Source organism: Hyla sarda, chromosome 4 (assembly GCF_029499605.1).
Source record: "Hyla sarda isolate aHylSar1 chromosome 4, aHylSar1.hap1, whole genome shotgun sequence".
Lineage (NCBI taxonomy): Eukaryota > Metazoa > Chordata > Amphibia > Anura > Hylidae > Hyla > Hyla sarda.
In genome coordinates, this window is record NC_079192.1 from 407207707 (window position 1) to 407235031 (window position 27325).

Below are 27325 nucleotides of genomic sequence, written 5' to 3' on the forward strand. Positions count from 1 at the left end.
CCGGAAAGCTGAACTAATTTATGCAGGATAAGTCATCAACTGCCGAGCCGAGAAGTTCGTGACGAATCAAATTTACTGTAAGTTCGCTCATCTCTATTGGCCAGGTCAGGTTTTGCCAGGACCAGTGTTGGAGGTTTGCCATTTTGAATTTCAACACCTACTACTTTTCTTCTCTAAAATGGCTTGTGGGGGTACTCCGCCCCTAGAAATGTTACCCCCTATACATAGGATCGGGGGTAACATGTCTGATCATGGGAAGCCCAGCTGCTGGGATCCCCCACCATCTCCATGTCGGCGCAGCGGTGTGTTACAGTCACGGAAGCATGGGGCTTCAGTGATGCCAAGCCCCCTCCATTCATGTCTATGGGAAAAGGGGCGCGATGGCTTTAGAGATGAGCGAACTTACAGTAAATTCGATTCGTCACGAACTTCTCGGCTCGGCAGTTGACTTTTCCTGCATAAATTAGTTCATCTTTCCGGTGCTCCCGTGGGCTGGAAAAGGTGGATACAGTCCTTGGAGACTCTCTCCTAGGAATGTATCCACCTTTTCCAGCCCACCGGAGCACCTGAAGGCTGAACTAATTTATGCAGGAAAAGTCACCAACTGCCGAGCAGAGAAGTTCGTGACGAATCGAATTTACTGTAAGTTCGCTCATCTCTAGATGGCTTGTACATAGTTGCCACGCCTTCTCCCATAGACATGAATGGAGGGAGCGTGATGGCATTGCCAGTCATCCGGCATGGAGCGGAGTTCGCTCCATGCCCCCAATGGAGCATTACAGGGGTCCCAACAGCGGAACCCCCCCCCCGTGATCAGACATGTTATATCCTATCCTTTAGATAGGGGATAACATGTCTAGCTGCGGAGTACCCCTTTAATCCCTTTTCCCATTGATGCCAAAAAATAACAGGAAGCAATCCCCTAGTACGGATTGCAAGTAATCTGCTCGGTATAAAATGTCTATTACACTTACCTGATGAGGTTGCACAAATGCAGTATTTGCCAACCAGTGTGCCTCCATCTGTTGCAAAACTACACAATATATTTTTTATAGTTCGGACATTTACACATGCGGCGATACCACATATATATTATTTTTATTTACTTACATTTTTTTAATGGGAAAAGGGGGGTGATTCAAACTTATTAGGGAAGGGGTTAAATGATCTTTAACACTTTTATTTTTTGCAATGTTATAGCTTCCATAGGGGCCTATAACATTACATACACTGATCTTTTACACAGATCACTGGCGTGTATTAACATGCCAGTGATCTGTGTAAAAGATCAGTGTATGTAATGTTATAGGCCCCTATGGGAGCTATAACATTGCAAAAAAAATAAATAAATAAAAAAGTGTTAATAAAGATCATTTAACCCCTTCCCTAATAAAAGTTTGAATCACCCCCCTTTTCCCCATTAAAAAAATGTAAGTAAATAAAATATATATGTGGTATTGCCGCATGTGTAAATGTCCGAACTACAAAAATATATTGTTAATTAAACCGCACGGTCAATGGCGTACACGTTAAAAAATTCCAAAAAAAAGCTCATTTTTGGTCACTTTTTATACCATTAAAAAATGAATAAAAAAGGGACCAAAAAGTCAGAACAAAACAAAAATGGTACCGATAACTTCAGATCATGGCACAAAAAAAATGAGTCCTCATACCGCCCTGTACGTGAAAAAAAAAAAAAAAAAAAAAGTTATAGGGGTCAGAACAGAACATTTTTCCTGCATGTAGTTATGATTTTTCCAGAAGTCCGACAAAATCAAACCTATATAAGTAGGGGATCATTTTAACCATATGGACCTACAGAATAAAGAGAAGGTGTCATTTTTACCAAAATATGCACTGCATAGAAATGGAAGCACCAAAAATTTACAAAATGGCGTTTTTTTCTTCAATTTTGTCGCACAATGATTTTTTTTTCCCAGTTTCGCCGTGAATTTTTGGGTAAAATGACTAAATGTAACTGCAATGTAGAATTGGTGACGCAAAAAAAATAAGCCATCATATGGATTTTTAAGTGGAAAATTGAAAGGGTTATGATTTTTAAAGGAAAAAAAAAAACGAAAGTGCAAAAACTGAAAAACCCTGCATCCTTAAGGGGTTAAACACAAATTGTAAAATGTTATATTTTTTATTTGTGGTACATCCTCCAGGGATACTTAAAAAAAAAAAAAAATTATATTAATTATATATAATTATATATATATATATATATATATATATATATATATATATATATATATATATATATATATATATATATATATTTTTTTTTTTTTTTTTTTTTTTAATAGCTTATTGTATTGTAGCCTATTCACATTAAGAAATGCAACCAAACCGAGTATGCATAATGTAATATATGGGGAGGATAGGAGGGATGGCTGAATGAGTCCAAGTTACCGTCAAGGTGCAGTTTTGCATAACGCTACTCCAGCTTTGGGCAGGTATCCCCCATTTACCCCCCCCCCCCCCCCTCTGAATATCAGGCCCCGCAGATTGGCAAATCTAGTGAAGCAGCATGATAAGAAGTTACTTGCAACTTTGTAATACAGCAGCGCCACCTAGAGGTTTACACTTGTAACTACATAGAACTCTGAAAACACAAAGCACAATTTGCACATGGTTCTAGGTTTTATACTTTTGTGTCATTTTTTTATTTTGTTTTTGTTTTCTTTTCATTTTTTTTCCATTTTTTTTTATTTTGAAACAGAAACAAACACTCTGGGGAGGGAGGAAAAATGAGGGGGGAAAAAAGACAGACATCAGGATAAAATTTATTACAACAGCACCTGGAATTGATAGGCCTGCCTAGGAGAACACAGGCACTGCCACAACACCACAGGAAATAGCTACTGTCTGAAGCTGCCCAGACAGTCCAAACTCCTTTGACTGGCGCTATAGGTCCAGGTCATAAAAATCGTCCAGGTCTTCATGGAACAAGTCCCACTCGTCCTCAGAGTCTGTTAGGTCTTCGTCGGCGCCCGCTGCCAACAGCATTAGGAGCATTTCCCCCAGTTCAAAGGTCATTACTTCTTCATCATCGTTGTCAAAAGGGTCGCTGCCCTCACGCTCCTCAAAGTCCCAAAATCTGTTCCTGCGCTGTGCCTAAAAATATAATAAATATATATTATAAATTATTTATAATTTTTATCTGTAGATTTTTTTATGCTTACGGTAAAATCTCTCTCAGATGATCCATTGGAGGACACAGAGATCGTGGTTATATCTTGCTGCCACTAGGCCTACAAAAAGAAAGTCGGCCCCTCCTGGCAGGATATACCCCGCCTACTGACCCTGAGCTAATCAGTTTAGTCCCACAGCAGTAAGAGAGGACCGACAGAAAGAAACCAGCAGGTGTCCGAGAGAACCAGAAAAAAAAGGAACCAAAAAACAACCACTCGGACAGAAAACCGAACCATAGCAACAAAGACAATGGGTGGGTTCTGTGTCCCCAATTGATCCTCCAAGAAAGATTTTACGGTAAGCATTTAAAAAAAAAATAAAAAATCTGCTTTTCTTGGTCGGCTCCATTGGGGGGGGGGGGACAGACCGTCGGGGTCCCCTGGGTGGGAAAAATACCTAACTCAGAATCAGGCAGAAGACTGAGGCACTGCAGCCTGCAACACTTTGCAACCCAAACCGTCAGCTGACGCAAAAGTGCGCACCTGGTAGAATTTAGCGAAGGTGTGCAAGGATGACCAGGTTGCCGCCTTACAGACTTGCAAGGCCGAAGCCCTATTGGGAGTGCCCGAGAAGCCCCAACGGGGCAAAGTAGCCCCAACATGGAATTCCCAGTAACAAACTAAAAGGAGGGACCTTCCCTTTACGATGCAACAATTCCGAGATTGCAGAAAGGATCCACCACAAGATGGTCGCCTTGGAAGCAGGAAGACCCTTGCGACGACCCTCCAGAATCACAAAGAAGGAGTCACCCTGCCGAAAGGAGAAGTTGACGGAAAGATAGTCTGGACGTTGTTAGAGCTGTCTTGATCTATGTAGGGAACGCTTCTTAGCATTGGATGGAGCCGGACAAAATGAAGAAAGAACGATCTCCTCGTTCACTTGAAAGGGGGAAACCACCTTGGGCAAGAAGGAGGGAGGCGGACGATAAGCCACTTTGTCCTGATGAAGGACCAAGAAGGGAGAGCGAAAAGAGAGCGAAGCCAGCTCAGAGACCCTCCTAATTGAGGTAATCGCAATGAGTAATGCGACCTTCCACAAAAGGATGTGAAGAGAGGCGTCCTGGAGAGGTTCGAAGGGAGCCTCCCTCAAGGCGCTAAGCACCAGGTTGAGATCCCAAGGAGCGGGTGGACGACTTGTATGGCGGCACCCCATGGGCCGCGCCCTACAGGAAGGTGCAGATGTAAGAATTGGAAGCAATCGGCCGCTGAAAAATAGAAAGCTGACACTTGACCCTTAAAAGAACTTAGTGCCAAGCGCTGATCCCGGATTGCAAGAAGTCACGGAAAGGAAAAAAAACGACCAGGGAAACGGCCTGAGCCTCGCACCAAGTATGATTGTAAATTCTAGCAGAAGGCGAATCACCCTGGTAGAAAACCCCCAAGCTCTCCACCACACCGTCAAATGCAGCGACAGTAAATTGGGGTGACAGAGAGGACCCTCGGAGAGCAGATCGGGACGAACTGGAAGACGCACAGGTACGTCGGCGACTAGCCGAATTACGTTAGCGTACCATACTAATCTGGAGCTATCAGAATGGCAGAGACACCCTCCGCCTTGAGTTTTCTCAGAACCCTGGGCAGGAGAGGGAGGGGAGGGGAGGAAAGAGGTAAGGTAGGCTGAAGGACGACCACGGGATCACGAGCGCGTCCACTGCCAGAGGATCACGGGACTTCACGACAAAGCAAGGAACCTGTCTGTTGTCGCGAGAAGAGATCCACGTCCGGGGTTCCCCAAAGATCGCAGACCTGCACAAAGACCTCTGGATGGAGAGACCACTCTCCTGGATCCGTATAGGAGCGGCTGTGAAAGTCTGCTTCCCAATTCTCCACTCCCGGAATGTGGATCGCAGAGATGGAGGGAACTCGAGTCTCGGCCAAGAGCAGAATCCTGGAGGCCATCGCTGAGCGACTGCGTGTGCCAGCCTGGCGATTGATGTACGCCACCGCTGTGGCGTTTTCCGACTAGACTCAAAACAGGACGACCCTGTAAGAGCCTCTCCCAATGAAGGAGGCAAATAAAAATGTCATGGAGCTCCAGAAGATTGATGGGGAGGCAAGCCTCTAGAGAGGTTCAGCGACCCCGGACAGTTTGGTTTTGAAACACCTTCATAAACCAGTAGACTTGCATCGGTCGTGACGACCTGCCAGTGGAGAGGGAGAAATGACCGCTCCTGGAGAAGGAGGGGAGAGTGTAGCCACCACAGAAGAGACCGGCGAACGGAGGGGGACAGGAGAATCTGGCGATCCAGGGAGGACGGGGACTTGTCCCACTGGGCCAGGATGGCCAGCTGGAGAGGGAGACATCGGAACTGGGCAAAAGGAACTGCCTCCATGGCCGCCACCATCTGGACCAGCATCTCCATGCACAAGCTAATCGGAACAGGAGAGGGGCGCTCCGTAGACTACGGACACCCTTCGATAGGGAGCGCCGCTTGTCCAACGGAAGACAAACTCGGGCGGCCACTGTGTCAAAACAGAGATCCAGGAAGACAAGGGATTGAGTGGGAGAAAGATTTGACTTCTTGTTGATCACCCATCCGAAGGCAGAGAGATTCTGTACCGTGAGATGAAGGCTCTTCAAGTTTTGGGACCGGGATGGAGCTTTGATAAAAAAAGCAATCCAGGTAAGGAAGAACCGAGATCCCCAGAGTCAGAAGGATGGCAATCACTGATGCCATGACTTTGGTGAACACCCTGTGATCCATGACTAGACCAAAACAAAGAGCCCCAAACTGGAAATGACCCAGCAGGGATGGCAAAAATAGAGAAATCGCTTAGCAAAGAAACTCTCCCTGATCCAAGGACGCGACCACCAAGCGGAGGGACTCCATGTGGAAATGGCACAGGAGCAGGTGGCGGTTGAGCAGTTTGAGGTCCAGAATGGGGAGGGCAGAGCCCTCTTTCTTGGGGATGACAAAGATTGGAGTTAAACTCAGAAAACGCTCCCCTGAAGAAACTGGAACAAATCACTCCGAGGAGGGTATGTAAAGCAACCTGAAAGGCTGCCACCAAAGAAGGGGAACAAGTAGGACGGGATCGAAACGATCCCTGGGAAAAGAAGCAACTTATCCGGGTCCTGAACCTGTGTTAGCCAAACGTCCCGGAAGAGACAGACGCCCTCCCACCTGAGAATAGGACACAGGTGGGGGGCATCCCTTCAGGAGGAAGAAGGTTTACAGTTACTGGACTTGGCCACGAAAACGCCTGAATGGTTGTCTGACTTCCAGGAATGGCGTGCCTTGAAGGAGGGAGCTTTACGCGACTGGGAGGGCGCCTGCTTGGGAAGACGATCCAAGGCAAAGGCCAGGAAGGGCCTGAAAGGAAGCAGACTTCTGACAGGGATCGGAGCGGTGAGAGCATTTACCTCCAGTAGCTTCGGAAATCCTCTCAGCCAGGCGCTTTCCAAAGAGCAGAGTACCGGAAAAAAAGGCAATTCAGTGAGGGACGACTTCTTCGAAGCAGCATCTGCATCCTACGACAGCCACATGGAGTGATGAATCGCAACAAAGTTACTTGGGGCAAAAGGCCGTACATCGGGCGGAATCAAGAGCTGCCGAACAGAGGAAGTCCCTAGCCTGAGAGAGTTAACGAGCGAGATCCGCCAAGTCCTCCCGAGGGGCACTGGACAGGATGCCGTGGCGAAGTTGAGAAGTCAAAACCGAAAAAGCCTTGGACATCCAGGCGGAAGCAAAAGGTAGGTAGCAAAAGATAAACCTGCCGCTTCAAAGGCAAACTTCGCCAAGTTCTCAATCTTGTCCGCCGGATCGTTAAAGGACGCTGTGTCCGCTAGAGGCAGAGTAGTAGACTTGGACAGGCGAGAAACCGGAGGATCTACTGCAGGTGGCGTTGTCCACTTGGAAACCAGATCCTGAGAGAAGGGAAACTGAGCTTGAATCTTCTTAGTCCCCTGAAATAGTTTGTCCGGATGCTTCCAAGCCACGTCCATCAAGGCGTCAAATTTAGCATGAGAACTGAAAACCTTTGGGGAACACCAAGAGTGGCAAAAAAACTTCTGGATCAGGATCCGAAGTTCTTGGGTCCTCCAGATGGGAAAAAAAAAAAAAAAAATTGTCTCTGATGGCTGACACCAAGCTGTCCACCATATCAAAAACAGCAGAGTGGTCCTCATGAATTGAGGTGGATTCTGACCCATCAACCGCTACTTCCCCTGGAGAGTGGGAGCGTGCAGAGGTAGCCTTGGACTGAGGCGTATTAGACCTGGAATGAGGAGTCGGAGACCAGGGATGGGCACCGGGGGAACGGTCCCTAGAGTGGGGCCGCTGGCAAGCTGGGAAGAATGTCTATCCCAATTATGCGACACTGGAGAAGAGCCTGACTGAATCACTTTAGGGCGCTTGTAAGAGCGCTGGAAGTGGGGGTCAGGAGAGAGCAGGACTCCCAGGGGGTTGTGCGCAGGGAAAAGACTGCATCAATGCAGAGGTCACTGATCTGGAGACCCTAGCCAGGTCGGAGATCGACTGAGAAAGGGAAGAAACCCACTCTGGGGGAGGGGCGGACACCGCACATTCCAGGGTGACATCCTGGGAGGCATGCACAGGAGGGATGGTGCGCGTGGTGGATAAGGCGAAACAGGTGGATTGAGTGGTCTTGCAGCCCACGCAAGAGTAGTAGGTGACTAAGGCTGTGGCAGCCTGTCTGGGAGGAGGTTCGGGTCTGGGATCGGACATAGGTGCTAGTAAGGAAGCAGTCAACAAATAAAATAGAGCAATCTTACCCAGGTCCTGTGTCCCGCAGCTGGAGCAGAGAAGCAGGCTGCAGCTGTCCTGTGTCCGGAGATGAAGAGGCAGACAGCCGCTGAGGTGATATGGCCCCCAGAGCAGGAAGCAGGGAGGAGAGAAGCAAGATGTACCGACCAGGTGGGGTGGTCTCCGCGCCCAGATGGACCCTATTGGAGGAGGAGAGGGAGGAGTACAGAAGCTGACTCTCTTCCTCCCGCCCCCCCCAAAAGTGCTGATAGACTATTGGCCAGCAGCAGGAGGAGGCTGGGAGCCAAGCCAGCACACCCGAATATGGGGAGTGGGCGGAGTTAAGTTCCGGACTAGGCCGCAGCCTCAATTTCCTGCCCGCCGCACGACTAGCCCGAGAAGCGGGCAAAAGTGAAGGTAAACTGGAGAGCCAGCCGCGCGACCGCGGACAAGCTGACAGGTGCCGCATTTGGCACGCCAGAGACTGACAGGCTGAGCAGAATGTAAGTGAAGTAAGCAGTGTTGGTGAGGGTGAGGAGAGCTGCCTCGCGATCCCTAGAGTCTCGACACTGCAGATATAAAGACCAGAGCCCGCATCCCTGCCCCCTATAACAATAAGAGGACTGAAAATAAAAAAATCCCCCTGGGGCCACAGGTATAAGGGGCCCCTAAAGCAAGGAGGGAAGATGAAGGGGAGGGGGTTGCAACCCCAGGTGCTGGCGGGAAGGGGTTAACTGAGCATACTCTATGCCCCATGTCCCTTAGCTGCATATTTGGGGGGGATGGTGTTGGGAACAGGTAGCGCCATGCTCCTGAACCCCCAACTAAAATCAAGCCTTTGGCTGTTTGGGTTTGCTGGGAGTTGTAGTTTTGGAACCCTGGTTGGGTAGCACTGATGTAGGAGGAAGTGATCTAACATCACTTCTAGAGATGAGCGAACTTACAGTAAATTCGATTCGTCACAAACCTCTCGGCTCGGCAGTTGATGTCTTTTCATGCATAAATTAGTTCAGGTTTCCGGTGCTCCGGTGGGCTGGAAAAGGTGGCTACAGTCCTAGGAGACTCTTTCCAAGGACTGTAACCACCTTTTCCAGCCCACCGGAGCACCGGAAAGCTGAACTAATTTACGCAGGAAAAGTCATCAACTGCCGAGCCGAGAAGTTCGTGACTAATCGAATTTACTGTAAGTTCGCTCATCTCTAATCACTTCCATGACAAGAGAGCAGATCGCTTCCTTATACAAGATCACAGCAACCCCTCTCCTGAAATACTTGGGAGGTGGGTACTGCTGTGAGAGGTGGCTCTGATCTTGCAAGGTGTAACATCAGACATGAATCCTCAACGTCAAGTGAATGACACCCAGAGAAGAGGTTGTATTATGATCAGTGGGACCAGTGCACAATACTGGTGGAGTGTCACACATCTTTACAACGTTCACTAAAACCTTACCCTGTATCTGCTCGACATGCCTCCTTTCTGTCGCGGCTGTGGTTCTTCTATGCGGCCGTCGGGATACGCATGTTTGTAGAAACAATTGCCTCCAAATGGACAGGTGCCACGTCCTTCATCGAAATACCGGCAAGATTTGTTGCTAGAAGAGAAATGGGAAAAAGATTACTTCCAGAAATTAATATTGAGCAAAAGAAGTCAGGTCCCACGTGCCGCTCAAACTATAGAAGGTGCTACCTACCTGACTTGTTCAGCCGCTCATTGTTAGACATGGAGTGAGCTTTACCATTACTAAACAACACTATGGAGGCTTCAGAGAAAGGAGCATTAAAGGGGTACTCTGCTGCACCACCGTTCAAGCATTTGGAACAAAATGTTCTGGAGCGGGCGGCCGTGATCATGACATCACGTCCACGCCTGCTCAATGCAAGTCTATGGGAGGGGGCATGACAGCCGCCACACCCCCTCCCATAGACTTGCATTGAGAAGGTGTGGCATGACACCACAAGGGGTGTGGCCGTGAAATCACACCCCGTCACCCGCACACAGCGTTCTAAAGGAATGCAGGGTGCTGCACAGAGATTGAAAGGGTCCCAGCAACCCCTGCGATCAGACATCTTATCCCCTTTGGAGAGGGGATAAGATGTCTAGGGGTGGCAAACCCCTTTAGAAGCATATCAACTCTAGAAACCCTACAGAATGTAAGGGGGTTATCCAGTAAACACAAAAAAACGCTTTTTTTTTTAACACACAAAAACAGCCCAACACCTGTCCTCTGGCTCCATTCACTTCAATGTAATGGAGCTGCAATATCACACATAACCTGAAGACTGTGTTTTTAAAAGACATGAGCGAACTTACAGTAAATTCGATTCGTCACAAACTTCTCGGCTCGGCAGTCGATGACTTATGCTGCATAAATTAGTTCAGCTTTCAGGTGCTCCCGTGGGCTGGAAAAGGTGGATACAGTCCTAGGAGTCTCTTTTCCTAGGAGTGTATCCACCTTTTCCAGCCCACGGGAGCACCTGAAGGCTGAACTAATTTATGCAGGATAAGTCATCAACTGCCGAGATGAGAAGTTCGTGACGAATCGAATTTACTGTAAGTTTGCTCATCTCTAATTCTAATCCTGGATAACCCTTTAGGATAGGAACACACGTTGCACACACACTGCAGATTCTGTGCCAAAGACAGAAGTGGATCCAGCTGAAAAGAGGAAGTAGTAGGTGTCCTTCCTTTATACTTCCCCTTCCAGTGGAATCCACTGCAGTGTATCGGCTTTGTGCGTTTCTAGCCTCAGGGATAAACGCTCCACCTGCAGGAAGTTCCCATAATAGCAGGCCAGTAATCACATCCTTATGTATGGTTTGTACATTGAGTGAAAAAATATTTTAGTCCTCGCTATTTTCTTCCAACTTAATTTAAAAAAGGGGTACTCCACTGTCCAGCAGTTGAAACATTTAGTTCCAAACGCTGGCTGCACGTTGCGGAGGTTGTGACATCACACCACACCGCCTCAATGCACGTCTATGGGAGAGGGCGTGACCGTGAAGTCACAACCCCCTCCTGCTCGCACACCCAGCGTTCAGAATTAAATGTTCCAAACGCTGGGCAGTGGAGTACCCCTTTTTAGGTGGAAAAGTTTATTTATTTATTTATTTTTAATCAACTGGAGCCAGAAAGTTAAACAGATTTGTAAATTACTTCTATAACAAAAAAAAATAAACACAATCTTAATCCTTCCAGTACTTAGCTGGTGAATACTACAGAGGAAATTATTTTCTTTTTGGAACACAGAGCTCTCTGCTGACATCACGAGCACAGTGCTCTCTGCTGACATCTCTGTCCATTTTAGGAACTGTCCAGAGCAGCATATGTTTGCTATGGGGATTTTCTCCTACTCCGGACAGTTCTTAAAATGGACAGAGATGTCAGCAGAGAGCACTGTGATCATGATGTCAGCAGAGAGCACTGTGTTCCAAAAAGAAAACACCATTTCCTCTGTAGTATTCAGCAGCTAGTAAGTACTGGAAGAATTAAGATTTTTTAATAGAAGTAATTTACAAATCTGTAACTTTCTGGCACCAGTTGATTTAAAAAAATAAAAAGGCTGGAGCAACACGGATATAAGTAACAGACGGCATCAGAAACAATTTTTGTGATCCCCATGACAAACTTATGGCAACAGCCAAGCCATAAGGAAACATGTATGTTCAATACGAGTATTTCCCAACCTGTCGCTCTCCACAATGGGAGTTGTAGTTTTGCACCAGTTGGGGAGTCACAGGTTGGAAGAACACGGCTCTCTACAAATAGGGGCATAACTTGTACATGCTATCTCGGATGTATAATCTTCTCCAGTCCCCCCCCCCCCATAAATCATCTATAGCAGTGGTTTCCAAGCAGGGTGCCTCTCAGCTGTTGCTGAGAGTTGTAGTTTTGCAACAGCTGGAGGGACCCTGCTTGGAAACCACTGCTGTATAGTCTGATCTGTAAAGTGGAAGAATGGCTATTGGGCCCATCTCGAACAAATAACCAATTTCAGACTGCACCTTTGAATTATACCTCTTTACTTAAAGGGGTAAGCCGATGGAAAACTTTTTTTTTTTTAAAGTTAAACAGATTTGTAAATGACTTTATTAAAAAAAATCTTCACCCTTCCAGTACTTATTAGCAGCTGTATGCTACAGAAGAAAATTCTCTTTTTGAATTTCTTTTTTGTCTTGTCCACAGTGCTCTCTGCCGACACCCCTGTCCGTGTCAGCAACTGTCCAGAGCAGCATAGGTTTGCAATGGGGATTTTCTCCTGCTCTGGACAGTTCCCGATACGGGCATCAGGTGTCAGCAGAGAGCACTGTGGACAAGACAAAAAAGAAATTCAAAAAGAAAATTTTTAAATAGAAGTCATTTATAAATCTGTTTAACTTTCTGGAAAAGGTTGATTTAAAAAAAAAAAATATATAAAAAGTTTTCCACGGTAGTACCCCTTTAAATCTTACACTTTCCTGTAGTCTGCCAGCAGCACAATGATGGGGATTTACAAAAAAAATAAATAAAAAACACATTTTTTTCTACCGGATTACCCCTTTAAAGTATTCCTATGGGCTACAGATGACAATAGTCCAGTCCCGATCTTTTAGGTGAAAGGTCATCTGTACGAGTTTCTCATTTCATGCTGGAAATACTTTACCTTCCTGCTACATAACTTTACAACCACACAGCTAGCAATCTAAGTGCAGCCCTGCAGTGTACCTCATGGCTTCTTTGTACTTCTGGATCAGCTTCTGTTTATCTTCCTTTTCCTCCACCCAGTATTCACTTGGAATGACGAAGTTTGAGGTGATGCGGCATTCTGGACATGACCTGTGCACAAGAAAAAAAAAAGAAAAAATTAAGGACATTCCCCCTGGGTTCTCTCTAGTCCTCATACTGTGTGGGTCTGCATTGTTAAAATAAATCAATAGACCCTGACTGATTAAATTACGTGGGGGGGGGGGGAGAAAGAGTTTGCCCGGACCTGTGTTTCATACACTGTTCTGACTTCTAGCACAGCGTAGGTTATTAGAGAATATCGTAGAGGTTCTTGTGCATTAGGGATCGAGCGATATCTTTTTTTTTCCAGGACCGATAGCTGAAAACTTATACCGATATTCCGGTATAAGTAAACGGCTATTTATCCCCTCCGGCGACACCGCTGCAGAGCATCGAGTTAAATCTGGCGCTTTAAATCAATGAACTGCAGCAGCTTTTGCAGTGCCAGAGACCATATATATGGGTGTGTGTGAGAGAGATACTCTGATCAATCACTGAGATTGTGGGGGTCCCCAGCGGCTTGACCCCCACGATCAGACATCTTATCCCCTACCCTTGGATAGGGGATAAGATCTCTAGGGGCGAAGTACCCCTTTAAGCTGCTGGAGGTCACTCAGGTGGCAAAACAATGGACACCAACCCACTTTTCATAGAAATATTGCAGTGAGGCGAATGCGATGTGACCTATAAATGGAGCAGTGTTATGAAGGTTTGAAGTCAGCACCACACCTGTCCTCCGGCTACATTCACTTCAATGGAACAAAGCTGCAATACCATACACAACCTGAGGACATGGGTGGTGCTGTTCTTAGAAGAAATCAGCTGTTTTGAATAATCCTTTAAAAGGGGTACTCCTCTGGAATATATATTTTTTTTAAATCAACTGGTGCCAGAAAGTTAAGACAGATTTGTAAATTCCTTCTATTTAAAAATCTTAATCCTTCCAGTACTTATCAGCTTCTGTATATTGCACAGAAAGCTCTTTTCTTTTTGAATTTCCTTTCTGTCTGACACTTCTACTCTGGACAATTCCTAAAATGGACAGAGGTGTCAGCAGAGAGCACTGTGGTCAGACGGAAAGGAAATAAATTTCTCTGGAGCATACAGCAGCTGATAAGTACCGGAAGAAGGATTAAGATTTTTTAATAGAAGTAATTTACAAATCTGTTTAACTTTCTGGCTCCAGTTGATTTAAAAATAAATGTTTTCCAGAGGAGTACCCCTTTAAGCCAGTGCGCACATACAGCTCCTAGCTTAGTCCATCACTACAACATGTCATGTGTCTTGCGGAGGGTAAAATAAGCCGCTCACTTTATGATCTTGCTCTCGAACTGTTTGGCGCTCCTCCACCTGCGGATGCACTTGAGGCAGTAGGAGTGGCTACAGTTGGACAGGATCCCGAAACGTCGCTCGCTGGGGTTTGTTTTCTCATAGACCACCTCCATGCAGATCCCACACACAATGTCTTTACTGCGTTGGATGGCGAATGACAATTCCATGTCCTTCTCGTGGGCCTCGATGCAAGACTGTAGGAGAAATAAAAGATGTAAGACGCATATACACAATGTGTGACTCAACCATCACAACATACAGAGTGGCCAACAAACATCACACAGTCTGCTGTGTATGACAATATATGCTGGATTCTTTTTATTCCCTGGAGAAAGGCAGCATCAGGTGTCTGGCAGCTGCTCTCTTCATCTGTTCCTACAGCAACAAACATGGCTGGCTGAACTGAGCAGCACTCATGTTTATGGAGGAGTAGGGGGTGAGACTGCTGTCTATAGTGTATGGCGGCCTTCGTGTATCATTCCCAAAGCATTGAAAAACAATGGATTCTGCCTGCAGAATTTCTGCTGGTAGGGAGCATCTTGGGAACAAAGAACAAAAAATAAATAAAAAAATATTTAATAATAATAATAAAATTTTAATAATAAATTATAATAAAATGAAATAATAATAATAATAATAATAAATAGTGCCAGCTATAGGATCTAGTTGTAGATAACCGATCCCCCAGACTCTCCAGCTTTTGCAAAAAACAGTTTTTTATATATTAAGATTGCTTTTTTATTTGCAAAAGCTGTAGGCTAGTGTTTCCCAATCAGGGTGCCTCCAGCTGTTGCAAAACTACAACGCCCAGCACGTACCCGTACGTCCTGGGTCCTTAAGAGGTTAAATACTGGAGTTTCTACAAGATGGCTCATAAGGGCCTTTCTCCAAACACAAAGTACAGCCGGTTGATAGATCTGCAGGTAGCTTTTCCAAATCCCAGAAATAAAGAATTTTCCAAAGGCCATGACAGGACTACAGTTTAGAAGCCCGGAGGCCCCTGGGTTTATCTGTGCGGTAAAACAACTGTGTGATCCTCTATGTTTGAGCCTCTTGAGAAACAAGCATCTTCCAGGAGCCTGAACAATCTCTTAAGGTTGTCTATTCACGAGCTTCTGCCAAGAGGGTGGGAGACCTACAGGCCTCTCGGCTACAGAACCTCACAATACGTTCTGTCTGATGAGGGTTTACAGAGATTTTTACCATCTTTTACTCAAAGTCTCTACTTTCACCAATGGTACCCAGAGGATAGTTCTTCCACGGTACATACCTGAGGTCTCTACTGGTAAATATAAGAATGTGAAAACCTTGGATCTGCTCAGATGTCTTCAAAAAAATAAATAAATAAATAAAATAAATATAATAATTTCTTCGATAGGATAAATCCCTTTTAGGAAGGAGAAAAATCTTTGTGGTATACCAGGGCACAATGCGTGGTAAGAAAGTTTCCAAACCCACAATATCCAGACGGTTGTGATTGAATCTCTGACTAAGGGCTGACATGGATCCGCCTGTATCTACAAATGCCGCTTTACCTGAATGGTCGCTTCCTCTTGGGCTAAACGAGGTTCAGCCCCTTTGAAGTTTTTTTTCAAGCACTACAGGACTTGAGGATTTGTATTCCGAAAATCTCATTAGCCATAGATGCTGTTCTATAGTCCCACTCTGTGGTTATGCTATGTAAATACCCATCATTGTGCTGCTGGCAGACTATAGGGAAGTGTAAGATTAAAGGGGTACTACTGTGGAAATGTTTTTATTTTTTATTTTTAATCAACTGATGCCAGCAAGTTGAACAGATTTGTAAATCACTTCTATTAAAAAAATCTTAATCCTTCCAGTACTTTTTAGGAACTGTATACTAAAGAGAAATCCAAAAAAAAAGAAATGCATTTTCTGTGAAGTCCTGACCACAGTGCTCTCTGCTGACCTCTGCTGTCCATTTTAGGAACTGGAGAAAATCCCCATAGCAAACATATGCTTCTCTGGACAGTTCCTAAAATGGACAGCAGAGGTCATCAGAGAGCAGGACAGGTCAGGTCAGGACATCACAGGAAATTCATTTCTTTTTGGATTTCTCTTTAGTATACAGCCCCTAAAAAAATACTGCAAGAATTAAGATTTTTTTTTTATAGAAGTGATTTACAAATAGGTTTAACTTTCTGGCACCAGTTGATTTTAAACAAAAGTTTTCCACGGTAGTACCCCTTAAACGATGCGTTCGCACGAGCGGATCCCAAGAGCGTATTACACTGCGGATAAATCACTGAAGGACCACTGTATTCTGCCTTTACGGGTGCCTGCTCGGTGCTGCAATATGCCGCTACGAGCAGACTAACTGCAATGTGCAAGTTGCCGTGCGCAGTATACTCGCACATCGCCGCAGCTCTCGGCCTAGTTCATAGAGCAAGGGGAGTGGACGCGATGTGTGAGAGTACACTGCACATGCGCAGCGACTCACACCGCTTCAGTGTGTCTGCTCGTAGCGGTGTATTGTCGCTCCAAGCAGGCACCTGTAGAGGCACACAGCGGTCCTTCAGTGGTGGATCCGCAGCGTAATACGTGCTGGGGATCCGCTTGTGTGAATGTACCCTTTAGTTAGTTAATCTTGTTTGTTTCCCTTAGTCTGACAGCAGCACAAGCTTCCCTCCCTCTTAATATTTATACCTATACGTTATAATTACTCAGAGGGAGTGGTTACAGGGAGGCTTATATCCCCTTGGGGGGGTTGGGCTCTAGTTACTCCGTTTTTTTTAAATTAAAATAATCCTAAAGTCCTGCAAGCTCACAGAGGCGGAGTTACCCCATCATTGTGCTGCTGTCAGACTAAGGGAAACAAGATTAACTACTTAAAAAAAGAAAAAAAAAAATGATATTATACACACACATGTAACGTACACACACACACCCTGTTCCAAATAATTATGCAAATTGTATTTAAGTGTCACAAAGATTATATATTTTGTTTTTCAGTGTAACTCATGGATGTTATTGTGTCTCAGGCTCTTTTGAGCACTGAAAACAATCTCGGGTATCAGTGATAATTAGATTGCCAGATGAGCCCAATTTAAGAAAAAACTACTAAAGGTGGGCGTCCACATTATTAAGCAGACAATTTTAAAGCAATATGGGGAAGAAAAAAAAAAAAAGGATATGTCTGCTGTCGAAAAGAGTGAAATTGTTCAATGCCTTGGATGAGGTATGAAAACATTAAATAGTTCACGAAAACGTAAGCGTGATCATCGCACTATTAAAGACATTTGTGGCTGATTCAGAGCACAGACTGGTTTGTGCAGATAAAGGCAAATTGAGGAAGATTTCTGCCAGATTCTTGAATCGGATCAAGAGAGCAGCTGCTAAAATACCATTACATAGCAGCAAACAGATATTTGAAGCTGCTGGTGCCTCTGGAGTCCCACGGACATCAAGGTGTAGAGTCCTCCAGAGTCTTGCAACTGTGCATAAACCTTCTATTCGGCCAACACTATCCAATGCTCACAAGCACAAATGGCTGCATTGGGCAGAAAAATACAAGACTCATTTTCAAACAGTCCTGTTCAGATGAGTGCCATGCAACCCTGGATGGTTCAGATGGATGGAGTAGTGGATGGTTGGTGGACGGCCAACCTGTTCCAACAAGACTGCGACGTCCGCAAGGTGGTGGTGGAGTCATGTTTTGGGACGGAATCATGGGAAGAGAGCTGGTCAGCCCCCTTTACACCTTCAGGGACCCAAAGATGACCTCTGCAAAATATGTGGAGTTTCTGACTGACCACTTTCTTCCCTTGTACAGAAGGAATAACTATGCTTTCCGTAATAAAACCATATTCATACATGACAATGAACCATCATATGCTGCAAAGAATACCTCTGCATCAATGGCTGCTATGGGGATAAAAAGGAGAGAAAGTCATGGTGTGTCCTCCATCCTCCTCTGACCTTAATCCTATTGAGAACCTTTGGAGCATCTTCAAGCAAAAGATCTATGAGGGTGGGAGTCAGTTTACATCCAAACAGCAGCTCTGGGAGGCTAGTCTGGCATCTTGCAAACAAATTCAAGCAGAAACTGTCCAAAAACTCAAGTTCAATGATGCAAGACTTGTGAAGCTGCTATCAAATAAGGGGTCCTGTGTTAAAATGTAACATGACCTGTTAAAATGTGGTTAAAAGTTTGATTGAAATAGCTTCCGATTTCAGTAAATACGCTGCAAACAAAAAGTGACACATTTTCAGTTCTTTACAACCTATAAAGTGTTTTGAAACTTACTGTGTGTAATAATTTGGAACAGTGCATGTTAAGTTTATGTTTAAAAAAAATATCTATCATTAGGAGGTTTGTACAATAAAATTTGAGTTGTACTCTGAATAGTTGATAACATGAGAATTAGGCTGACTGTGCATCTAATATGAGGGAATTACTTTACCTTAATATGTTGAGACCTCTGAGAGGTGTCTGTCGGGTGTAGCACCTGTAGCCCGCACATGTCACATGGGTCTCCGTGCAGGTAGACGCAGTTTTCTCCATAGCGACACTCTCCCACAGTGGCATATGGACAAAGCTGCTTCTTCAGCTCCGGGTCGGCTGGTTGCTCTTTGTTCTCCTCTTGAGGTGCGGTTTCCTGAGTGTCGGTGTCTGGGCCGGATGGCGCTAAAGGTAAATACAACCATGAAGATCTCATCAGAGAAGCCTGATAATACTATGAAGATTTCTCACATCCTCCTACACATACAGCAACCGAGGACCCTTAAGACTATGCATCTGCAACCAAGACATCAGGAGAAAGCGGTTTGTTTAACCCCTTAAGGACAGAGCGTTTTTCCACTTTCGTTTTTTCCGCCTTACATTTCAAAAATAATAACCCTTTCAATTTTGCACCTAAAAACCCATATGATGGCTTATCCAATTCTACTTTATAATGACATCAGTTGTTTTACCCAAAAATCTACAGCAAAACAAAACGAAAAAAAAAAAAAAAAATCAATTATTGTGCGACAAAAAAAAATTGAGGCTTCCGTTTCTACGCAGTAAGTTTCAGTAAAAATGACAGCTTCTCTTTATTCTGTAGGTCCATACAATTAAAATTATACCCTACTTAATTTGGTCTTACTTTTGAGCAAAAATAAATAAAAAAAAAACAACTACAGGCACGAAAATTAATACGTTTAAAGTTGTCATCTTCTGACCACTATAACCTTTTTAATTTTTCCGCGTACGGAGCGGTATTTCGCTGTGATCTGAAGTTTTTAGCGGTACCATTCTTGTATTGATCGGACTTTTTATTCATTTTTTTTCATGATATAAAAAGTGATCAAAAATACGCTATTTTGGAATTTGGATTTTTTTGGCGCGTACGCCATTGACCATGCGGTTAAATTAACAATATGTTTTTATAGGTCAGACATTTACGCACATGGTGATACCACACATTTATTTATTATATGGAATTTGGGAAAAGGGGAGGGTGATTTAAACTTTTAATAAGAAAGGTGTTAATGGGTGTTTTCTTTTTGTAAACTATTCAAATATTATTTTTTTCCTCCCCCACTTTTAGTCCCCTTAGGGGACTTTTATGAGGAATCATTAGATTCCTCATACAGATCAATGTGGTGTCACAGAACCACATTGACCTGTGTGCTCGATTGATAAAGCCTGGTCCTGCCAGGCTTTATCATTCACAGCGCAGCAGGGAACACAGGAGGAGAGGTAAGCCCTCTGGCTACCTTAGCAGTGGATCCCCCCCCCCTGCGATCCACCCCACTGGACCACCAGGGATGGTTTAAATGTCCCTTTAGATCTAAAGGGTTAATAGCCAGCCGCGGAAATCGCCACATGTCGGCTATTAATGCCGGCCCCCAGCTACAGGAATCAGCTGGGGGCCGGACGGTATGATGCAGGCTCGAGTTGGGAGCCCGCATCATACAATGGTTGCCACCTCAGGACGAGCCGGCTCACTTAGACAGCAACCGGTTAAAAAGGGGTATTCCAGCAAAATAAAAAAAATAAAAAACACTATACATACCTAGCCACATTCCACAACAGCTCTTTCAGTCCCCTGATCTTTTCTTCCGAGAGATGTGCTGGGTTCGGGACCTGCCGACTCAGCCAATCACCGGGCACAGCGGTGCTTTTGACCAGTGATTGGTCTGCAGGTCCTGCAACAAACTACCGTTTCGGAAGCAGGAAGAAAACTGTAGTTTATGTGACCAGACAGGAGCTGCAGGGGGACCAGTGCTAGGAATGAATATAATTTAATATATATATTAAATTTGAGTAGCCGTATTAGTCCAGTGATGCAGATGCAAATCATAAAATGCTTTGGACTTGATAAAGGGAGGAATCCCGAAAGCTTGTCTCTACAAAATGCTGTTAGTCCAATAAAAAAGGTATTACAAGATACTGCAACATTTTATGATTTGCATATATATATAGCTTTAATTTATTTATTTTTTGCTCAGTCCCGGCAGCATTTTGGGCAATATTTGCTGTTACCTGAAGACGTCCCAATCATCAGGTCATGTAACACGAAACCCATAACAGGATCGTCAATCTGCATGGTCAGGCCCACATTCCTTGCATTTTTCACATCCCATTATACATCAAAGACCACACTACTTGGAGTGGGACAAAGAAAAAAAAAAAAGTGGGGGAGGGGATAGCAAAATTTAAGTCAAACTTTGCCAGCATAAAAATTCCTAAAAAATTACTTAATTTGGGAAACTGAATGACAATCAATATTGCTGCATTGGCTTTTCTTGTAACTTTCCTACAATCCAGAACGGTGTTATCTATTAAACAATGGACACACTCAGCAATAATTATAACTAAAATATAAAAATCTCGCAATATTAAAAAGGTAAAACAAGTCATGGAATCTGTAGGCGGTCCCCTTATAATGAAGTATATGAACACAGTGTCCTTATAAGAGACCCCAAGACGAAGAGTCTGTGTTTACTTTTCTGCGCAGTGCGAGCGGCGTTGTTATAGCTATGGCACCAAGACACCAGGGAGAGGAATGTGGCCAAGGTCTCCCTCCCCAGGGCTTCATGTACACAGCAGAAAACATCTCCCCCACCAGACATAACTGAGCTGTTTTGTATGTGTTAATACCTATGCGTTTGTTTTTTATTTTTGTGTTTTATTTTTTGTTGGTGTAATTTGTGCATTAGTTTTCGTGACCAATGCAATTTTGTAATCAAATAAAATAGTAAAGAAAAAATAAATAAACAACATTTCAGCCCATTTTGTCCCATTTCTAATCTTGTTACAGTATATTAAAGCCTCTTGCAGCCCTACTTCTGGGCACCCAACATTTCACTGCCTGATCACAGCGAGTGTTTAAACACTTCTAGAGGACTCCCTAATATTTAAAGGGTCTAACCCACCATTGCTTAAGTGAATAGCAGCCAGACAACCATCACCAACAGCGCGATTAACTATATATTTCTGTCTATCTCTCTCTATACGCGTTTGTTAATAAAGGAGTTTAGGGTGATAACCACAGGCTGCTTAATCATTGTAGAAAGACTACACAGAGCATCATTTGCTCTATTGATCTTAATGGGGTATTTGAGGATTTTTATTTATTTGACTATGCTACAGAGGCTGTAAATTTAGTGTAGTTCATAATATAGTGTCTGGTGGTGGTCTCGCAATTCCTATGTGATCTTTGCCCAGATGTTTACTTTTAACAGCATACAAAGTGAGTGTAGTCTCAGGTTTTCCCAGGTTGCAGTGCAGCCTGAGACATTATATCATTAGTCAGGTGTTCAGAGGGAGCCTGTCTGCTCCTATGGGTGGAGCAACCACTGGGTGGGAAGGAGATAACTCTCCACAGCGCTGCAGAGAATTCTAGTTCCAGCACAGCACACCATGGAAGGGAGCTCGAGTGTGCTGCACTGGGTGGGGTGGTTGATGTGTGGGAAGGAGCAAAGAGACCTCACAATTACAAAAGGATTCTGGGGCTTGAATGGAGGGAACTCTAACAGAATATTGGGCAGACTAGATGGGCCAAACGGTTCTTATGTGCCCACATTTTCTATGTTGCAATGTAGAACTGCAACATCACATCTAAGAATTGTTAGTATTTTTAACAGCCAAATCTCAACTGTAATAAAGTGACACAAACCATTTTGCTCGCGTGACTTGGATACGATCTGTGTGCGTTGTGTAGTCCCAGCCCAGTGGTCTCCAAGCTGTTACAAAAACTCCAGGCACAATGGGAGTTTTAGTTTTGCAACAGCTGGAGGGCCACAGTTTGAAGACCACAGGGTTAGCCGAATGCTCCAAATGACCAGTCCTTGCATTGCTAGATAATTTACTGCATGGTGTGCCCCCCTCCAAACCCCCCCCCCCCACAAAAAAAAAAAAATATATTTAACAATTGACTTAAGGGGCTATAGGAACTCCAATGAACATGGAGCGGTGGCCAATATGTCTGCCATATAATCATATCTGTCCTATATTACTGCATCATCAGCTCTAAAAGGTGTAAAAAAGTTCCCTCCCAAGCAATTACCCCGTCCGCAGTAGAGTTGCCCCGGCACAAACTCCACGGCATTGACCCAGTCTTCAGCTTGGGAGACCCCAGCTGCCACCTCGCTAGCTGCCTTCTTACTGTTAATGTCGCTGCTGGTTTCCGGGAGGGACTCGAGTGGACTGCTCCTGGCCCCAGAGGTGTCCCCAATTATTTCTTGTTTTAGTGGTTTTGTGTGTTCATATCTAAAAGGGAAGAGAAAAACATAGTTTAGCTCAAGCTTTGTGCACAGGAGGAACAGAAAGCCTAAAGTGCATCATGGGTAACGCCCCCCCCCCCCCACCTGCAGTGGTCTCCGTAAGCACAGCACCCGCGTTGGTAGTATCTGCAGATCATAGCAGAGCGGCTGGTGGACAGATCGTGAGAATAGCGGCAGTTGTTTCCTTCTTTGCAGACGCCGTGCATGAAATATCTGCAACGAAAGATGAAATAAAACGATGATAAAAAAAAAAAAAAAAACGTAGCTTATTATGGTGTTTCCCAACCAGGGTGCCTCCATCTGTTGCGATACTACAACTCCCAGCATGCCCAGACAGCCAAAGCATGCTGAGAATTGTAGTTTTGCAACTGCTGGAGGCACCCTGGCTAGGGATCACTGCCTTATTATATTGTGGGAGTTACAAGCGTGAAGGCTTTCTTCTATCCCTATGACAACACTTCCTGTCTGTGAGAATTTCATAGAATCAGTAAGCATGCGCCCCCCCCCCCCCCCCCCAACATTTAAATGGTTATCTGGACTTGCAGCAAAATCTGTAACATTAGAATTTGCTTACGGATTTCATCCATTTGCGGGTCACCTGTGTGGGCCCAAATTAAGGTACGAGGTGTGACTGACCAGTCATTAGCATTAGAGACTACACAGGAAAGCTGGGTAATCCAGATTGCTCTGAGCAAAGTGCTGTTTATTAGAAGAAGTTATCCATCCTTTATAAACCAGATATACAAAGATTATATTGCTTCTGCATAACACTTAATTTGAAGACACCTGTTAAACAATTATTGGCGACCATCCCGGACATTCTTTAGATCTGTCTTATCACTAGTCCTTTTCTCGGACTCAGATTAACACCAAGTAGAACCATCTGATCTTCTTTTTAACTTATTTTTAATATATTTTGTACTTCAAATGATTAACTGCTTAGTTTCCACATCACTTCTATAGCACTGAATTTAATAGAAAAAAAAAAGCAACACTTTTTTCTGATTGTGGATTATGTTAAATCTTGGTTCAGCTGCATCCTCCTCTGTCTGACTGTTCTAGAAAATGATCAGGATGGGAATTCTCAGACCCTGACCAATCAAAACTTTTGACATGTTAAATTTGTGTTTTTTATTTTAAGTGACAGGTAGAGCGTATAACCTTTTACTGAATTGTGATTGTTGTGTATAGGAGATTATATATATTTATACACACACACAGACTTTGATTATGTATGTATATCACAGATCTATATATTTAGTCTGTGAAAGAAGGGAACGGATCTAGTCAAACGCTCTACCTGTCACTTAAAATAAAAAACACAAATTTAACATGTCAAAAGTTTTGATTGGAACATCATTTGGAGCACAGACCTCTCAGCTGCTCCATGCGGAGACTTCACTGAGACCACCTGACACTGAGCAGCATGGAGAGGTCTGTGCTCCAAATGATGCTCCAATTTTCGTGATTGACTAGATCCGTTCCCTTCATTCCTTGATGCACTGGACTCCACAGCAGAGAGCAGAGGAACCTGGACGCCGCGATCCTCTAACTACATTACAAGTGACTGTATGTGTTATGCTCTTAGCATAACACCCTATGGTAAGGGTCCACCCCGCTGACCCGGGAACTTATTGTTTATTGTTAACCATATCACCCTGGTTTACCTGCACGAGGTGTGCACCGTTCTCTCTTTTTTTTCATATTCTATATATTTAGTCTGCGATATACACAGATCTATATATTTAGTCTGCGACATACACAGATGTATATCGCAAACTAAATATATGTTTATTTGACGAGAAACAGAAAGAAAAAAAAAGAACAAATACACACACACACACACATTATATATATATATATATATATATATATATATATATATATATATATATATATATATACACACACACACACACATATACACACACACACACATTATATTATACATACACACATATACGGCACAGACTGAACTCAGACTACTGAAACACTTCATTGAAGGTGGAAATACTCACTTACTGCCTCTGGCTTCAATACACAAAGCTTTGTCATGTAAATAAACTCACCTACAGTACATTCGTTGGCCCAGATTTATCAATCAACCCAAAACAGTCTGGTTTTGCCCACAGCAACCAATCACGGCTCACGGTGACACTGCCCTAAACTGCTCAAATAACTCACCCCCACATGAAAGATCATACTATTTCTCCTTCAGGTGGCCACACATTTTTAATAACTGTTGGTCGAATTTTTTTTTAACTTCCCCATACACAAAGGTTAGGCATTTGTGTGTTGTTTATAGGGAGAGGTGGGGTAAGCCACAGCCAGACTCCTTTGGGGCTGGCTTATGCCTCCCAGAACAAGAGACCCTTTTCTCCACCGACATCTGACAGTCTGTCAACACCACTGAAGGCGGTAAGGGTAATGGTTCCCCGAGTGAACAGAGCAGCTGCGCATGCTCAACCACCACTTTATTCACTGGCTATAAATATTCCAAACAGGTACATTTAAGCCCCATATAAAAGGGAATGGAGGTATGGTTAAGCATGGATGCTGTCACTGCAATACATTTGTTTAACTATATCTTATTATAAGATCACATCTCCAAAAGGCCACCCCTTACCCAGACAAGATGTTCTGTGAAGGTTCCTCATTTATTATGCATTATTAGAGAAGACTTTTTTTGGGTGGTCACCTTAGAAGGGTGGACGCCTATTCTCTCCCCCCCCTCCCCAGTTCCCCCACTTACTAGCTACTATGACCAACCCCTTCCCCCATTATCGCCAATCCATTTCTTCTTTTTATAAGGCTCCCTTTAAAGCGGTACTCCACTACTTAATCTTCCCTATTCGCAGGAGTGTGATCGAGTGAGATCCAACAACTGGGACCCCCATGATTTCAGAACATTGCCCCAGCTCTCCCCGAGCATGCAGAGGTACGTTGGCGCACACATCATGCATTCACTAAGGGAGCACCAGAGTACAGCAGTCAGACCCCCTGCAATCAGACACTCAATAACATTTTAAAATATGGGAGTGCCCCTTTAAGATGGGAATATCCCAACATGTAATGTTTTCACCTAAGCACAAGAGATGAAAATAACTAGTTATTGGGTGGGGTCCAACCTCAAGAATTGTCCCAGAGTCAATGGAGCAGCTGCCACTCTTTACATTCTATAGCAGAATCAAAGGAGAACTTCAGCCAAAACTAACTTAACCCCCATCCACAGAATAGGGGATAAGTAGCTGATCACAGAGGTCAGACCACTGGGACCCCCATAATCTACAGACAACAACTGGCTCTCTCTTCTACCAGTAGACAGCACTCGCTCCATTCATTTCTATGGGGGTACTGAAAAGACCCAAGTACTCGGCATCCTCAGCGCTCCCATAGGTATTAATGGAGCACATGACATCTACCGATAGACAAGACGCATTCCTCACAGAGAGCCAGGGGCCGTTCTGGAGATTGCAGGGGGTCCCAGCAGTCGGCATCCCCACAAGATCATCTACTTACTACAGGATAGGGTTAAGTTAATTTTGGCTGGAGTTCTCCTTTAAGGCCCCATAGAGAATAAATGGAGCACCAGCTGATCATGGGGGGGATCCAGTCACGTGGGGGATAACATTGTCAGGATCAGTGGGTGCCCTGCTCAGGATCAGTGGGTGCCCTGCTCAGGATCAGTGGGTGCCCTACTTCTTATTTACCCTGCAGATAGACAAAGACCTTTAATATATCACATACACAATAATTGCCCCATTAAAACCCCTACTTACTACCCACAATGCCCCAAATGATCTGCCCCGTCTCCCCAGAAGTCAGTGTACCCCACCTATATAGACTTCGCACCCCCTCTATAACTCTGTATTCAACCAATAAGAAGCCCCCTCCCTTTCCCATGTCCTCATATAACCCCATAGACTTGCTATCCCCGCCCCGAACAGCGCCACCTACCTGCAGGTCACCTGCCGAGTCCAACCACCCACGGGGGGATTATCCGGGAACGCGGGCAGCGGGCTCTTCCCTGCTGCGGCTGATGTGTGAGGTACAGGCGCCGCCGCAGCTGCCTCCGCCATTCCTGTTTATCCCCCCCTACCTTCAAGACGCCGGAACTTCCGGGATCACATACTTCCGGCAGGGGGCGGGGCCGACCGTTCAAAACTTCCGGCGAGAGAAAACAAAACAAAACAGAGAGCCTATTAGAATGGGCGGGGCTAAAGCTTAGACACGCCCACGGATCGCTGATTGACTCAAGTCTCAGCCAATGGAAAAAGAGGACTGGTTAACCCCCCCCCTCCCAGCCCAGAATATGCTCCTGTGTTGTCATGGCTACAAAGCTGAGAGATCCGTCCATGTTAGATTGTGTTGTTATTGTCATCTGTATTGTCACAAATCCCATTCATATTCATGAGAAATAAATATTTTTTAAATTAAAGCAATTTATTAACATTACACGTGCTGATGTGTGAAGTGAGCGTCTTATTGTTTTCCCAGGTGTAGGGCACACAGCATAGTGATGGTATTATAATACAGTGATATGAGGCCACAATAATACCGCCATATCCAGAACCCTATCATTACCACAAAATACTG

General features: G+C 44.5%; 2 protein-coding genes across 3 annotated transcripts in view; one reads left to right on the top strand and one right to left on the bottom strand.

Annotated features, from left to right (window-relative positions):
• Nucleotides 1-2638: 2638 nt before the first annotated feature.
• MKRN1 (makorin ring finger protein 1) lies at nt 2639-26911 on the bottom strand. Of its 2 annotated transcripts, none has more exons than XM_056517573.1 (8): nt 26687-26911; nt 22814-22942; nt 22513-22715; nt 18421-18644; nt 13976-14190; nt 12605-12715; nt 9353-9494; nt 2639-3120 (listed from the first exon to the last, which is right to left on the bottom strand). In XM_056517573.1, the coding sequence occupies exons 1-8, from the start codon at nt 26806-26808 to the stop codon at nt 2911-2913; spliced, it is 1356 nt and encodes a 451-aa protein (XP_056373548.1). In that variant the 5' UTR covers nt 26809-26911; the 3' UTR covers nt 2639-2910. The 2 variants fall into 2 exon arrangements, with proteins under 2 accessions (XP_056373548.1, XP_056373549.1); XM_056517574.1 differs by having other exon boundaries at nt 22612-22715; nt 26687-26910.
• Nucleotides 26912-27075: 164 nt separating this feature from the next.
• Nucleotides 27076-27325, top strand: part of LOC130267575 (uncharacterized) — a 45419-nt gene continuing 45169 nt past the window's right edge. The window contains exon 1 of the mRNA XM_056517568.1: nt 27076-27086. The gene's annotated coding sequence lies outside the window, so the exon portion shown is untranslated. The remainder of the gene's footprint in view (nt 27087-27325) is intronic.